This window comes from Podarcis liolepis (genome assembly GCF_965112155.1).
Source record: "Podarcis liolepis genome assembly, chromosome: 1".
Lineage (NCBI taxonomy): Eukaryota > Metazoa > Chordata > Lepidosauria > Squamata > Lacertidae > Podarcis > Podarcis liolepis.
The window spans coordinates 128,346,319-128,361,169 of NC_139554.1; the positions used below are offsets into that span (position 1 = coordinate 128,346,319).

Below are 14,851 nucleotides of genomic sequence, written 5' to 3' on the forward strand. Positions count from 1 at the left end.
GCTATTAGCGGCTCTTAGTGGCTTATCTGCTGATCAGATCAGCTGATAAGCGGCTTAGAAAAAGGGGGGAGGGGGGAAAACCAGCAGGAACTCGCAAGACATTGTCGTCTTGCGAAGCAAGCCCATAGGAAATTCGTTTTGCGAAGCACCTCCAAAACGGAAAACTCTTTCGTCTAGTGAGTTTTCCGTCTTGCGAGGCATTCGTCTTGCGGGGCACCACTGTAGATGGATTTGGGGGCTGATTCCATCAGACAGCTCTTCTATTATTTGCAGACCAGACCACCAATACAAGATTATTTATCCGTGATAAACATCCCAGGTTTTGCTCATGCCACTTTCAAATTTTTCCTCTTCTAGTACCTGGGGAGACTATTTGAGCACAAAAGGAGAGAAATGTTGGCCTCTGTGAACAACTGTTTTTGAAACACAGCGTATGCAAAAAAGATCGTAATGAGGCCTAATACAGCAAGAAAAGGGATATAATCTGTAGATAAGAGGAATCTTATAAGGCTCTCAGCAGGTTGTTTTCTTCGCTGTTTTCTTCTTTGGGTCCTTATTTCTCAAGAAATTACTTTTTTTTTAAAAAAAGGAAGGCACCCCAGATGTAGGCTATTTGGCGTGATTATCTCCTATTTTCTATGATGGGCTCTGATTCGCTCTGCCTTGATTTAATTTCCTTGTTTGGGGAAAGAGTGAAGAGAAACGCTGCTTCCATTTTAGAGGGTGGACAGAAAGCACTCAGCGGAAAGGTATTATGCAGCTTTTGTACACCAGGCAGGTGAGGTGGCAGGAGGGAACCAGAGTGAGAGATTGGGGGGGGGGGCAGCTGTGATTCCACCTGTCTATGTCAGGAGCCGGCCACTTCTCAAATCAGAAGGGTCCGCTGCATTTGAATTTTAATCAAGCCGGCCACTCTCATTGTCCCAGTTTAAGTGGGAGCGGATGAAGCCAGTTCACAGGAGCTGGAGAGAAAAAGGTGGCAGAGAGACTGTCTGGCTGTGAAAGATGGGGAGGAGAGACAGCTCCCCCCCCCCTCTCTCTCTTTCAACAAAAGACAAGCAAGTCTCTGCTAAAGGCAGGAGGGAGGGGAAGCAGTGGTGAGTGTGGCATAAAACCTGTGAGAAGCCAGGAAGAGTCACCTGTGCTTGATGGAAACAAGAACAATGGGCTGAAGTTTCACTTTGGGTCTGCGGTAGCTGCGCTGTTTCTCTTATTGGATGATTAACAGAAAGGGAAGGTAACTGTGGAATATATACACATGATTGGCACTACAAAGGGCTTTCAAAGAAATTAATGGCTTTTGAGTTAGCGCAGAAATCCCAACGAATGTTAGGACCAGAGAGGGAAGGCAAATCAAATTGGCTTCTTCCTTATACGCTTGCCTCATCAACACTTTTTTTTAAAAGGCCTTTTCTTTTTCCAATTTAGATTGAATTTAATTACCCCCCCCCCCACTGCCCCAGCAGTTTATGTGAAATAAAGCTCCTTTTTGGAAGCTGGAGTTTTGGATGTTATGCGCTCGCGTTACGGCAGACGTGAAGATGCATTGTTACTACACAAGCACCAAATCCGACGCATTCTCAGCCTGGGAGGGAGACATGCACATATCCAGGAAATGCAAAAGTGACAGGCACTCTCCCCAGCACCCCTGGAAGTTCTGCCATTCCCCACCAATCAGAAACTTTCTATCAATGGCAACACCCAAATGTGGAGGGAGCCGATGAACTCACAGTGGTGGCAGTGCATCTCGAAAAACTCAATGTGCAAGGCAGTGCCATAGCAACCCCTCCTTTGTCTGAATTCAACATCACAATATATCACCCACTAAACATCATGATATACCAAAGTGTCTGAAATAAGGATTCAACAATTTAGAGTCAAACGGGGTAATGTCCTGGCAACTGCTACTACTTAGGGTTCCAATACTGATGCATTTTTACTTATCTTTAACATATTGTTACATCTGTTATTTTATAGTACAACAGGGGCAGCAGGAATCAAAAGAGAAGCGACATCACTTCTCATTACATAGCTCCCGCCCATCACGATTCACAATACAATGGTACCTTGGGTTACATATGCTTCAGGTTACAGACTCCGCTAACCCAGAAATAGTACCTCGGGTTAAGAACTTTGCTTCAGGATGAGAACAGAAATCGTTCTCCGGCAGCGCGGCAGCAGCAGGAGGAGGCCCCATTAGCTAAAGTGGTGCTTCAGGTTAAGAACAGTTTCAGGTTAAGAACAGACCTCCGGAACGAATTAAGTTCCACTGTATATCACCATGTTGAATATTCCGAAACTGTTACCATGATGTGGGCTTCAAACCAATTTTGGGCGATGTATTACCTAGCCCACCAGTGGCATAGCCAGCCCTGCAGACCCCCAGGCATCCCTATAGGCAGGGATCAAATTCCTTTGCACTCTTTAAACCACTGTTTAGAAGCACAACCCACAAAAGAGAAGGTAGGAGAGCCCAGTGGGAGCACATAGTCCCTGAACATGGGTGCATAGTAGGCGTTTGCGAGAGAGAAGAGGGAGTAATGCCACCGGGAGGGATTCGCTTCATCCTGTGATGTCAGGTATGTGCAGGAGACGCAAGTTATGCAGAACTAAAATGGAACTCCTGTTAGGGCTCGGCGATACATCGTCCAAAACCAGTTTGAAGTCCATATTGTGATACCGGTTTCATAACTTTTGACCTGGCAATATATTGCAAATCATGATGTGTGTGTGTGTGCATGTGCTATGCAAAAATCACAATGTGGGGAAAACCTGCCAATACCTCTACTTAGTTCCATCCTTATTTCATACATTGTGATATATCATTATATTGTGATGTTTAGCTGGTGACATATCACAATGTTGGAAAGCAGTTATCGCCCAGCCCTACTGTTCGCCTCTACATGGTTCCATCATTTCAGACATTGTGATGTATTGGTATACAGTATTGCAATGTTTAGCTGGTGATATATTGCCGTATTGAAAACCAGATGTCGCTCAGTCCTACCCACTCACAATGTAATTTCAGGTATTGTTTCTTCAGAGTTTCTCACCTTTATCACCTGCTATGTCACCTTAAGGTTGAAATCCTGTAACTGGAAGTAATGTTCTTGCATCTGAGTTGAGTTGTAAATCTGTCATACTCTTTGCTTTTAGATTCACTTAATTTCCTGCTTTCGTTGCATTTATTTTGAGGAGTAGTTCTTAGTATAATGAAGCCCATTGAAAAGCACCCGTGTGTCATGTAATGACACTGCCAATAATGTTCAGATTCTTGAAATCAACTCCTGAGTTTTTACGGCTCAGTAAAAAGGAATAATTAATTGGAATTGTTAGTCTCTCTTGTTACAAGTCGATTGTCCTAGTCCAGTTACCAGTAAGTGCTTTGACTCCCCAGTGGGCAGTAACTGACAAAGCTACAAGCCAAGTCCGTCCACTTGCAGTTTTCAGTCACCCTGTTTTCATGAATGTACATCTGATTAAATCACTTGAATCATCATAGCTCTGACCCAAATGTAGTGGAGCCATTTTGCAAGTTTGGGGTGCTGGTGTGGGTCCTTTTCCCAACAAAATGCAACAGACATCTTTGTTGCCATCAGAAGACTCTAAATCTGAATTTTTGACAATAGTTTCCACGTAGCCAAAGGAAACATTTCATTGATACCTCAAACCCAATTGTTTGTTCATTGTATTTGAAAACTAACTTCCAGAGTGATTTGATCAGGGCTTGCCAATCTTTTTAGGCCAATGGACCCATCTGCAAACTTGAAAAACTGTTGTGCAGACGACAATTACTCATTTATTAGATTTCTTAGTTGCCCTTCAGCGTCAGTTCCCAGGATGGGTTATCATAATAAAGACTCATATAGCTAGAGTTAGAAGAGACATAATGGATCATCTAGTCCAACGTCCTGCAATGCAGGGATTGCAGCTAAAGAACATCTGGCAGTGCAGTTGCCAACCTTGTTGGACCAGTGGGCACATTTCAGTTCTTTCTGTTGCTGTCTGATAACACTGGGGAAAATCTCCCTTCTCTCTTCTTCCTGTCATCTTAATTTTGCCCGGGGAGGTTTGCTGGCAGTGCCACTGGTCCAACTAGAAGACTAGAGCATGGTAAGTGAGCATGGCAGGAGAGTGAGAAGGCCCTGGCTGGGCTGTGGCACTGAGTCCCACTTGAAAGTGGCCTGAGGCCCACCATTTGAGAAACTGCAATAGAGAAGGAAGTTTAAGATGTTTGTAAGGTAAAGGTAAAGGGACCCCTGACCATTAGGTCCAGTCGTGACCGACTCTGGGGTTGCGGCGCTCATCTCGCTTTATTGGCCAAGGGAGCTGGCGTACAGCTTCCAGGTCATGTGGCCAGCATGACTAAGCCGCTTCTGGCGAACCAGAGCAGCGCATGGAAATGCCGTTTACCTTCCTGCCGGAGCAGTACCTATTTATCTACTTGCACTTTGACATGCTTTCGAACTGCTAAGCTGGCAGGAGCAGGGACCGGGTAGCAACGGGAGCTCACCCCATTGTGGGGATTTGAACCGCCGACCTTCTGATCAGCAAGTCCTAGGCTCTGTGGTTTAACCAACAGCACCACCCGCGTCCCTTAAAATATTTGTAGTTAACATTTATTTCAACTCTCTTCTAGAACACAAGCCGACGTTCTCAAATATCCTGAAGAAAGGATACTTGGAAATTAAGAACAACCATGACAGCTATTGGCAGACATGCTGCGCAGAACTCACTCCATACAAACTGTACCTGTATTGGCTTGACAACAGTGGGAACCAGAACCTTCCTACTGTCTACCTGCTTTTGCATTTCCAAAGCATCAATGTGGAAATGAATGTGGTTGATGCAGTGCTCTTCAATAACTCGCACCTGCAGCTTAAGGCAGAGTCTCCATGGGAGGCCTTGGACTGGGGGCAGAAGCTTTGGGAAGCTGTTCATTCCTCAGTACCATCTTTCATGAGGTCCCAGGGAGATCTGGGGCGCTCGCAGAAATTAGACAACGATGAGCGCGGCATCATCCAAAATCGTGGTTTACAGAAGGAACCTACCCAATTCTTCCAGTCCGCATCGTTGACCCAAAACATCAAGGACTACCAAAACATTCTCAAATCAGGGACTCTTTACAGACTGACGCTCCAGAATAACTGGAAAGCATTCCATTTTGTACTCAGCCGGTCTCTCCTCATGGCTTTTCAAACCGGTGGGCTTGACGAAGACCCTCTGTTGAGCTACAACATTGACGTGTGCCTGTCTGTCCAGACTGATATTCTGGATGATTGTGACTCTTGCTTTCAGGTTATCTTTCCTCAAGATGTGCTTCGTCTGCGGGCAGAAACCCGTCAAAGAGCTCAGGAATGGATGGAGGCCTTGAAGTCTGCCGCCAATGCAACCAGGAGCTTGGGTCAGAATCTGCAAGTGACGCTCAGAAACAAAACCCAAGGCCTGTCGTGCGGAAAAGAGCATAGGAAGATCAAACGCCAGTCGGTTACCACCAGCTTTCTGAGCATCCTGACCACCTTGTCGTTGGAAAGAGGACTGACTGCCCAAAGTTTCAAGTGTGCAGGTAAGCAAATAAATGTCGGACGTTTTGTACTTGTTCTGCCTGCCTTTACTACTTGACATGCCTTTCCAAGGTATAAGGGCTTTCTGCTGAGTTTTGCACAGCTTCCTGTTGCAATTCTATAACTTGGGCGATCTTTCTGTGTATCACTAGCTGTGCTGGCATGGTTCATGGATGCATGGCTTGTGATGAGCTGCCAGGGCTTACAAGTCTTCTGGCACCTGGTCCTTTAAGTAGGTCCTGATTTGCACCAGCAGGGATCCAAGTGGAGACTTGGGGAACAGGCTGGGCAACCTGGCTGCCTAAATAAGGTGCCTCCGTAAAGGTAAAGGTACCCCTGCCCGTTCGGGCCAGTCTTGCCAGACTCTATGGTTGTGCACTCATCTCACTCTATAGGCCGGGAGCCAGCGCTGTCCGCAGACACTTCCAGCGTGACAAGCTGCATCTGGCGAGCCAGCGCAGCACACGGAACGCCGTTTACCTTCCCGCTGGTAAGCGGTCCCTATTTATCTACTTGCACCCGGGGGTGCTTTTGAACTGCTAGGTTGGCAGGCGCTGGGACCGAACGACGGGAGCGCACCCCGCCGCGGGGATTCAAACCGCCGACCATGCGATCGGCAAGTCCTAGGCGCTGAGGCTTTAACCCACAGCGCCGCCCGCGTCCCTAAGGTGCCTCCATAGAGACACCTTATCTCTCCAACAGAGAAGCATGGGCCATGCTTCTCTGTTGGAGGTCTTCATCACATTGTGTTTTCATTTTGTATTTTTATGTTGCGAACCGCCCTGTGATCTTCGGATGAAGGGCAGTATTCAGATTTAATAAATAATAAAAATTTAAGCCCCACTGGGCACAGCCTATACTTATCTGTGCCTCCCCAGCCGCTGAACGGGGTCAGGAGGCTGAGAAACGTTTTGGAAGGGATCTTGTGGTAGTAACACACCTGATTGCCGATGCCCAGGAATGCAGCAATTAGTCTTTCCAGCAGGGGGCAGTGTCAGTAAATTGTCTTTATATTTTAGGTCAGCCAACCTTGTTTTGAAAGTTTTTTTTTAAAAAAATAAATCCTTTTATTGCCATCATTCTGTTCCTGCATGTTAAGGAGAGATTTAGCTATTTGGCATTAGTAAGTTTAGGGTCAAAGCCCGGAAAAGCAACCATATTTCACGGATCTTAATTGAAAAGTGGTGTTTGGAAAGTATTTGGCTGGCGAATTGTGGGTTTCCCCTTTCTGGCAGGCTGAATTTCTTATTTAGTTACATATAGAGATCCTCTAGAAGTGAGAGACTGGTGTGCTTGTTCTGTAAATAGTAATTATTATTCTTTTAAAAAATGGAACATTTCGCTTTAAAATAAACCAGCCATTTCCTCTCCCCCTGCCTTCCTTAGTTTAGCAACACCTGGACACTTAGACTACAACTCCCATCCCATACTGACTGATGGGAGTTGTAGTCCCAAACATTTGAAGGGCACCAGTTTGGGAGAGGCTGCTCACTATGTTTGTTTCCCCTTTATTGCATCACACCCAATATTCCATTTCTGGTGACTTCTCTGCAAAAACAAAAAACCTTTACCCTCGACCCACAGTTATTACTCCTGATTGACCTTCTCCCCATTCATATTGAAAGTGGGTGGAAGATCAGCTGCCTTTGCTCCCATCTAGGAGAGCAGAAGGAGTTCAGGCAAATTCCTAGTGGAGCTTTCCCTAAGTTCTCCTATGAAGAAGGTCAGTGTGAAAGCAGGAGCGCATTCATTTATTATTAAATTGGTATACTGCCCTTCATCCAAAGATCACGGGGCGGTTCACAACATAAAGATACAAAATGAGAACACAAAATAAATAATAAAACCAAATAATAAAAACAAACCCGATAGCCCTGCTCCCACAAACACTTTTAAAAAGCCATAGTATGTGAAAGAGCAACGTTCAAGCCTGGCGATTAAAGATGCGCAATGAAGGTGTCAAGTGAGCCTCCTTGGGGAGAGCATTCTACAAACGGAGCCACTGCAGAAAAGGCCCTTTCTCATGTTGCCACCCTCCAGACCTCTTGCGGAGGAGGCACACGAAGAAAGGCGTCAGATGATGATTGCAGGGTCTGGGTCGGTTCATATGGAGAGCAGTGGTCCTTGAGGTATTGGATATACACAGATACAGCCAGTGAAGGCAAGGCAAAATGTTAGCAGATATTGAAGCTGGACACTGCCGGTTGCATCTGTGCACACAGCCAGGTTGCTCACTAGTGTTCCAGCAGTCCCCTTGCAGCCCCTTCTCTCTCCAGTCTTACCTTTAAGATCTTTCCAGCAAGGAAACACTTTAGAGGTGATGTAGGTGGGGGCAGGTGTGTGTACGGTTCCGGTGTTTTGCCATCCAGGTCGCAGCAGAAGGTTGTAGAGAAGCCTTGTACCCTTCTTCATCTGGGGCATGGGCACATTCCGAACAGAAACTCTCCAGGGACCTCTGCATGTGCATTGGTGACCTGAGATCTCGTGAGTAGCTCAAGGCGATCCAGTAGGTTTTGTCGTTGAGCAGGGTTTTTAACCTGGGCCTTGTATGCTCAAAACCCAGTTTTTTGTATGCAGCATTGCACTGGCAATTTATGCTAGTAGTTTCCAGCTGTGCATTGGCTGAAAGGTGCACTTTACTGTTTTTACTGAGCCATTCGGGCAGGATCCGTGCCTCAGAAAAAAACTACCAGCTGGAGAACCCTATAGAGGTTCATGCCCTGTTAAAGTTAGCTGTGATTTCCTAGCTCACACCAACATTTCTCCCCAGGAAAGGTGAACTTGGGTATAGATTGAGGTGTGTGCATGCAATCTTGCAGCTCATTCTAGATGGATCACATAATCCCATGAAAAGAGCCCTGGGCTTCCTGAAGGGAAGAACAAAAAGATACATTGTCATTATTCATTTATTTTAATTTAACGACATAATAAATGCGTTCACGCTAACGAGTGGAAAGGCCGTGCTGTGGAAACTGGGCTGAACCGGGCTTGCCTGTTGAAAGTCCTTGTTGAAGGTAGCCATTTGTCTTTTCCCACTTGGAAAGATGTCCGCTGTCTTAACTTTGCGGGGTGGCTGTTTAACTGAATAGGAATACTGCTGGTAATTGCATCTTGTAGGCCTCAGGCCCACCCTTCCCTTCTCTCCACCCCCCTACCCTCATCCAATTCCCCCACAGCTGCAAAAGAGGGGCAAGCTTTGTGGAGGTGGAGGGAAAAAAGTTTTGCTGCGAATTCTTCAGCCATTTAGTGCAAATTCCTGTAATTACCATCATTGTGTCCTGTCTGAATGGCACATAATACAGCAGAAGCCTTTCCTAATTGAGACCTTACAGGAGGTACAAATCCCTCCTTTGTTCAGCCTGACAAATTAGTGCCAGAAAGTGGCAGGGTCCGAGTGGGAATCAAAGAGGAGCTGCACAAAGATGAGACTTAAGGCTACAGTAATAACCCTCTCTTGTTCTTCAGGGGAGGAAAAAAGTAATGGAAAAATTAGGCTTTTTCTTTCTTGGGGGTTTTTTGTTTTGCTGTAAATTCCCTTGACATGACAGCACCTTAGGGCTGCTTTATTTATTTAGTAAAAGTGATTAAATAGTAATATGACCTATTGTCTCTGCAACTGCCCCCCAACCGACTAAGTCCCACTGCCTTGACTAATTGATTGACAATGAACCTCTGATAGAGGAGTTTGTTGGAAAGATTTGCTGGGGAGAAGGTTCTCTCCCCCCCCCCAATCCTTGTTTCTTTCTTTGTTTTTTCTTGTGTCAGGGATTTGGGGGGGGGATGGTTGGGGGGGCCAGAGTTGGTTTTGTTTGAATTGCACTCTACATCCCCCCCTTTTCCTATCCTCCTTGTTAAAAGCTTTTGCAGCCAAAGCTTCCAGACAAACAGCTGACACTCAGAAGTGGGTAAGGAAGAATGTAGCTTTAGACAAGTTTATCTTGGGCGCCAGCTAGCATTTTCCCAACCACGGATAGAAGCCAGGGCAGCCATATCAGGCCTGGGGATGTGGCAGAAGGAGAAGAGGAAGGGGGGAAATGGATTCTCAGTGTATCAGGGTCAGGAGGGCAGATTAAAGAAACAAAAACGGAGGGGAAAAGTTTTTCCTTCAGGAACGGATGCCTTCACTCTGCCTGGGAAGAGAAGAGGTTTTACTCTGTCCATTTGCATTTAGCTCTTCCCACCAGAATAAGTGTGTCTGGTTCTGTTTTGCTGTGAAGTCCTTTTCAGCACCTAGGATCTTCTCTGCATCAGTGGTCAGATCCAGATACAAACTGTCCAGGGCCAAACGGCCAAAGAATTTCATCACCTCCAGTGTTTCAAAGGGACCATCAAGGCATCTTTCCCAGTTGTTGATTGCAATCCTGTCTTTCATGAATTATTTTATCTAAAAGCCCTTTCTTATTAATTCAGCAATGTTATTTTGGGGGGTTGCTTTTGTGTTTTGGTTTGTTTTGTTTTGGTGGCAGGGTGTCCTTTGAATACGAAGTAAAAAGATTTGCCCTTGCCTGTGCTATGCATTAAACTAAGGAATGTAGTCAAATTGTTCAGGAGATACTGAAGCCATTTGAAACTATTGCTGGACTAGAATAATGCTAGTAATTATACCATGCTTAGGATGTGCACCATGCTCCTGATCTCCTTTACTCAGAAGGAAGTCCACTGGGGTAGCCTCCTACTAAACTTCCAATAAGATTGCAGCCCTAATAGTGTGATCCTGTGCATGGCCTATTGAGTTTACTGGGACCTGATTCTAGGTAACGGTGCAGAGGATTGCAGCCTAAGCATTGCAATAGGAAATGGGTATATATGCTTAGCTCAGGCAGGGGTCCCATTATAGTTTGTGCTGTATAAACATATTAAGGAAGCTTGTTCCCACCCTGTTTTGTTTATGGCAACCTCATCCTATGGACCCAATTGTTATACAGTTCATTTACTATTTTTACATGGCTTTTCTTATTGCTCAAGTGTTAGGGTGCTAAATGCCTCTGTCGGCATCCTGTAAACTTCCGATTCCCATGCACACATTGCAATAGGAAAGACTTAAGGGGGAAATCAAGCAGCTGTAAGAGAAAAGCGAACAATTCCAGGGTAGGGAGAATCTGCTACAAACCCAGATATGACGCTTGGAATCATAATCATAATTTATATAATGTGTTAGAGAATTCAAACGACTTCATATATGTTATTTAAGTATGGTAAACTTCATGGTGATTCCCATAGGCGCCGACTCCATGGGGCTTGAGGGGGCCCGAGCCCCCTCAAAAATTCGTTTGGGGGGGCTCAGCCCCCCCAATAATCTCGGGCGGCGGTGGGCGCGTCCGCAGCTTTTATAGGGCGCCCGGCGCGCACCAGCTCGATAACGGGCACCGGTGCGGCGGGGGGCGCCGGGCCGGGGGAGGGGGGCGGCCGGCCTGTCTCCTTGGCAACCCCATTGAGCAGCGCCGGCTCCCCCGGGAGGGCCATTCCCCCGCGCCGCCGATCGCCAACACCGCCGACGCTGTGGCTGCCCGAGCCCGAGCCCGAGCCCGACCCGGAGCCCGAGCCCGACCCGGAGCCCGAGCCCAAGCCCGTCAGTCAGTCAGTCAGTCAGTCAGGAAGGAAGGAGAAATGGGGAGGGAGACGAGGGAGGAAAATTGCGCGCAGGGTGAAGAAAGGAGAAGGGCGAACGAGACGAGCTTCCAACCCAAAAAAGGGCTGGAAGACTGGGAGGATGAAGGATCGGGAAAGAAAGCGACGCCTTCCCCGCCCGCGACGTCGCCCGCTTGTCATTGGCAGCGCAGCGGGCGCCCAGAGGGGCTGGGCACCGGCGCAGGGCCGCTCCACAGCCGCGGAGGACAGCTGCGCGGCTAGCAAGGTGCGCCGCGTAGAGCGCGGCCCTTGTGTGGCCCGGTGGCCAGGCAAGCTCGGGCGGGGACCCCCATGCGAATCTAAGACGGGAGAAGAGGGCAGAGCAAAGGGGGTCCCTTCCCCAACCTCCGGCTCTGAGACTTCCCTGAGCCCCAGAAAAGCGAAAGGATTTTCTCTTCTTCTTTTTTTATAAATATTTTATTAAGTTTTCAAATACAAAGTTAGAAACATACACTGAAGAAAAAAGTAAAAGAACAAGAAAAAGAAAAAAAGAAAAAGAAGAAAAGAAAACCAACCATTCAACACATTTTTTATATAACTAACTGGACTTCCTCGCATCTCCCTTACCCTGCATTCTTTATAATAAAGATATCAGCAAATTATTACCTTGTTTCGTACCTTATTTTGTACTTTTCAAATACTATACCTCTAAATTTAACATACTTTTCATCAGTTACTTATATCTTAAATTAAACATAGTATTACCTTAGATTTTGACCTTTTCTTACTTAAAATATAATTTCCTGTTTCCCAAATCTAATTGCTGAAGCTATAGTTTCCGAATCGTGTAAATTTTTAACATTCATACAACTTATATTGTTTTTGTAAATAGTCCTTAAATTTTTTCCAGTCCTCTTCCGTTGTTTCTTCTCCCAAATCTCGGATTCTGCCAGTCACTTCCGTCAATTCCATATAGTCCATCACCTTCATCTGCCACTCTTCCAGTGTGGGCAAATCTTGTGTCTTCCAATATTTTGCGATAAGTATTCTTGCTGCTGTAGTTGCATACATAAAGAAAGTTCTATCCTTCTTTAACACTTTCTGGCCAACCATGCCCAAGAGGAAGGCCTCTGGTTTCTTGGGAAAGGTATACTTAAATACCTTTTTTAACTCATTATAGATCATTTCCCAGAAGGCCTTCACTTTTGGACAAGTCCACCAGAGGTGAAAGAATGTCCCTTCAGCCTCCTTACATTTCCAACATTTATTATCAGACAGGTGATATATTTTTGCAAGCTTGACTGGGGTCATGTACCACCTATAAATCATTTTCATAATATTTTCCTTCAAGGCATTACATGCCGTGAATTTCATTCCGGTGGTCCATAACCTTTCCCAGTCCTCAAACATGATGTTATACCCAATATCCTGAGCCCATTTTATCATGGCTGATTTGACTGTCTCATCCTGAGTGATTTTCTCTTCAACCTGCCCTCCATCCTCTTGCAGAAAACTCTTTGCCTGCCCTGCCCGTATCTCGTTTTTGCTTTTTAATTCCACACACGCACCCTTCGGACTTCGTGGCAATCGGGCGCGCGGGTGCGTTTCCTAAGAGAGTGAGGACCCCCGCCTCCTCCCCACCTGCTCCCTCGCCAGCCAGCCAGCCGCGCGCCCTAGCCGGAGAGCCCCGGCCGTCCCCGTCGCGCAATCGGCTGGATCTCCCTTCAGCAGGCCGTGCTCACAACTCGGCCCAGGGACCCCCAGCAGTGGATCTCCGGCTCAGCTGAAGAATCCGGCAACAAGCCCCCTCCTCCCCAATCGCTCCGCCGAAATACGCTCCAAAACCCCCCAGATAGGCCGCCGGCCGCCAAGTCTAGTGGCGCCCTGAGCGAGGGTCTCTCCCCAACACCGCCACTTCGAACTGCGTTCTCCCGGCTACCCGAGCGAACCAGCGGCAGGACCCCGGTATGGGCCCCCCCAATATTTTTTATAAGTCGGCGCCCCTGGTGATTCCATAGACCAGGAGTGGGGAACAAAACGCCTTCCATATATATATGGACTCTGACTCCCACCTTGTCAGTGGCCGAAATCAGTATATCTATATTGCAAAAGTGTTTGTGTGTGACTGTTCATGTCTGACATGAGGACAGAACCAAGGACTTCGCTGCCTTATTATTTCATTTGTATCCCACCTTTTCTCCAAAATGGCATTTGTGGTTCTCCCCCACCCAACAACCCCATGAGATATGTTAAAATGAGAGGCTGTGAGTGGGCCAACGTCACCAAATGAGCTTTGCAGCTGCGTTTTAAGTTTTGGTCTCTCTGATCCTAGTCTAGGGGTAGGAAGCCACTTTCATCTGACGGGCTGGATCAGAAAGCAGTCAACCCTCTGCATGCCACATTTAACAAAGTCACTCACATGAAGGAAGTTTGGTCAGAAATTGCCTTATGGGCCCATGAGCCAGAGATAGCCTGTCATTGTCCTGATCTTGACTGCCACTCTTGGCCACTATCTTTCACCAGACGTCAAAATAAAGTGAGATTGTTTGCATGTGTTCAGTTCATATGCATGAAGGTGTGTGGGGTTTTTTGCCTTCAGAATGGTGCAGTGCCATTTTCCACGCTCGACCAGTCATGCCATCATTCTTGCATATTAGGGGCATTTGAAAATCTTCCGATAGGTCTGGAGTTGTGTATAATGCATGCACATGTAGCCCACAAAACTTGCTGCCACAATTTTACCTTAGCATTGTTATTATCATAGTATGTTTCCTGCAATGTGCAAATTTGCGGCTGATGGAAGCAGTGGTTCAGCGCTCAGGGGCTTTTGGTTAGGGGGAAGGAAGGACGGACTGCCCTCTACCTCGGTCAAGGTGAGGTCCTATCTAATGAAAGATTAAAAATAAAAATAAAAACGGAATGTTCCTCATCCTTGAACATAAAACCCTTCTGGATCAGATCTTTTGTGCACCCATGTTTGTTTGTGGTGGTGGCCAACCAGAATCTTCCAAGGAGCCCACAAGCAGGGTGCAGGAAATCAACATGTCTTTCCTACTTGCCTCTCCCTCCCCTTGGAAGCAACTGGTATTCAGCGAAATCGGAGTTGTCATTTAGCTAGAACAGCTAGTAGCAACCATGTAAGAGAATGAAAGTTTACTGCCCCCCCTTCTCCCCCAACCTTATATTGACCACAACATTAATGTCTCACACTGAATATAACTTATCTGTAGAAAGGAATTGATGATCTGAAAACAGAAACAATGTATGTACTTTTGTAAAACCCTCCCCCCCAAAAAAATATTTAATTACCCCCCCCATAAGAATGCCCTTCCATGAATTTGGCTAATCCCTTTTCAGAGCCCTTCTAAACTGGTGCCATTAGCAGATTCCATATGTTAATGATACAGTGGTGCCTGGCAAGACGAAAACAATCCGTTCCGCAAGTCTCTTCGTCTAGCGGTTTTTCCGTCTTGCGAAGCAGCCCTATTAGCGGCTTAGCGGATTAGCGCTATTAGCGGTTTAGCGGCTATTAAAGGCTTAGCGGCTTAATGGCTAAAAGGCTATTAGCGGCTTAGAAAAAGGGGGGGGAGCGAAAAAAATCGCAAGACTCGCAAGACGTTTTCGTCTTGCTAAGCAAGCCCATAGGGAAATTCGTCTTGCGAAGCGCATCGAAAAACGGAAAACCCTTTCGTCTAGCGGGTTTTTCGTCTTGCGGGGCA

At 46.5% G+C, this 14,851-nt stretch overlaps 1 protein-coding gene across 2 annotated transcripts in view; it reads left to right on the forward strand.

The window, feature by feature from the left end:
- The window catches only part of PLEKHM3 (pleckstrin homology domain containing M3), an 86,697-nt gene that overhangs the window by 12,622 nt on the left and 59,224 nt on the right, over positions 1-14,851 (forward strand). For both annotated transcript variants that reach the window (XM_083473120.1, XM_083473119.1), the window contains one exon: positions 4,640-5,566. In XM_083473120.1, coding sequence (XP_083329246.1) covers positions 4,640-5,566 — 927 coding nt within the window. The remainder of the gene's footprint in view (positions 1-4,639; positions 5,567-14,851) is intronic.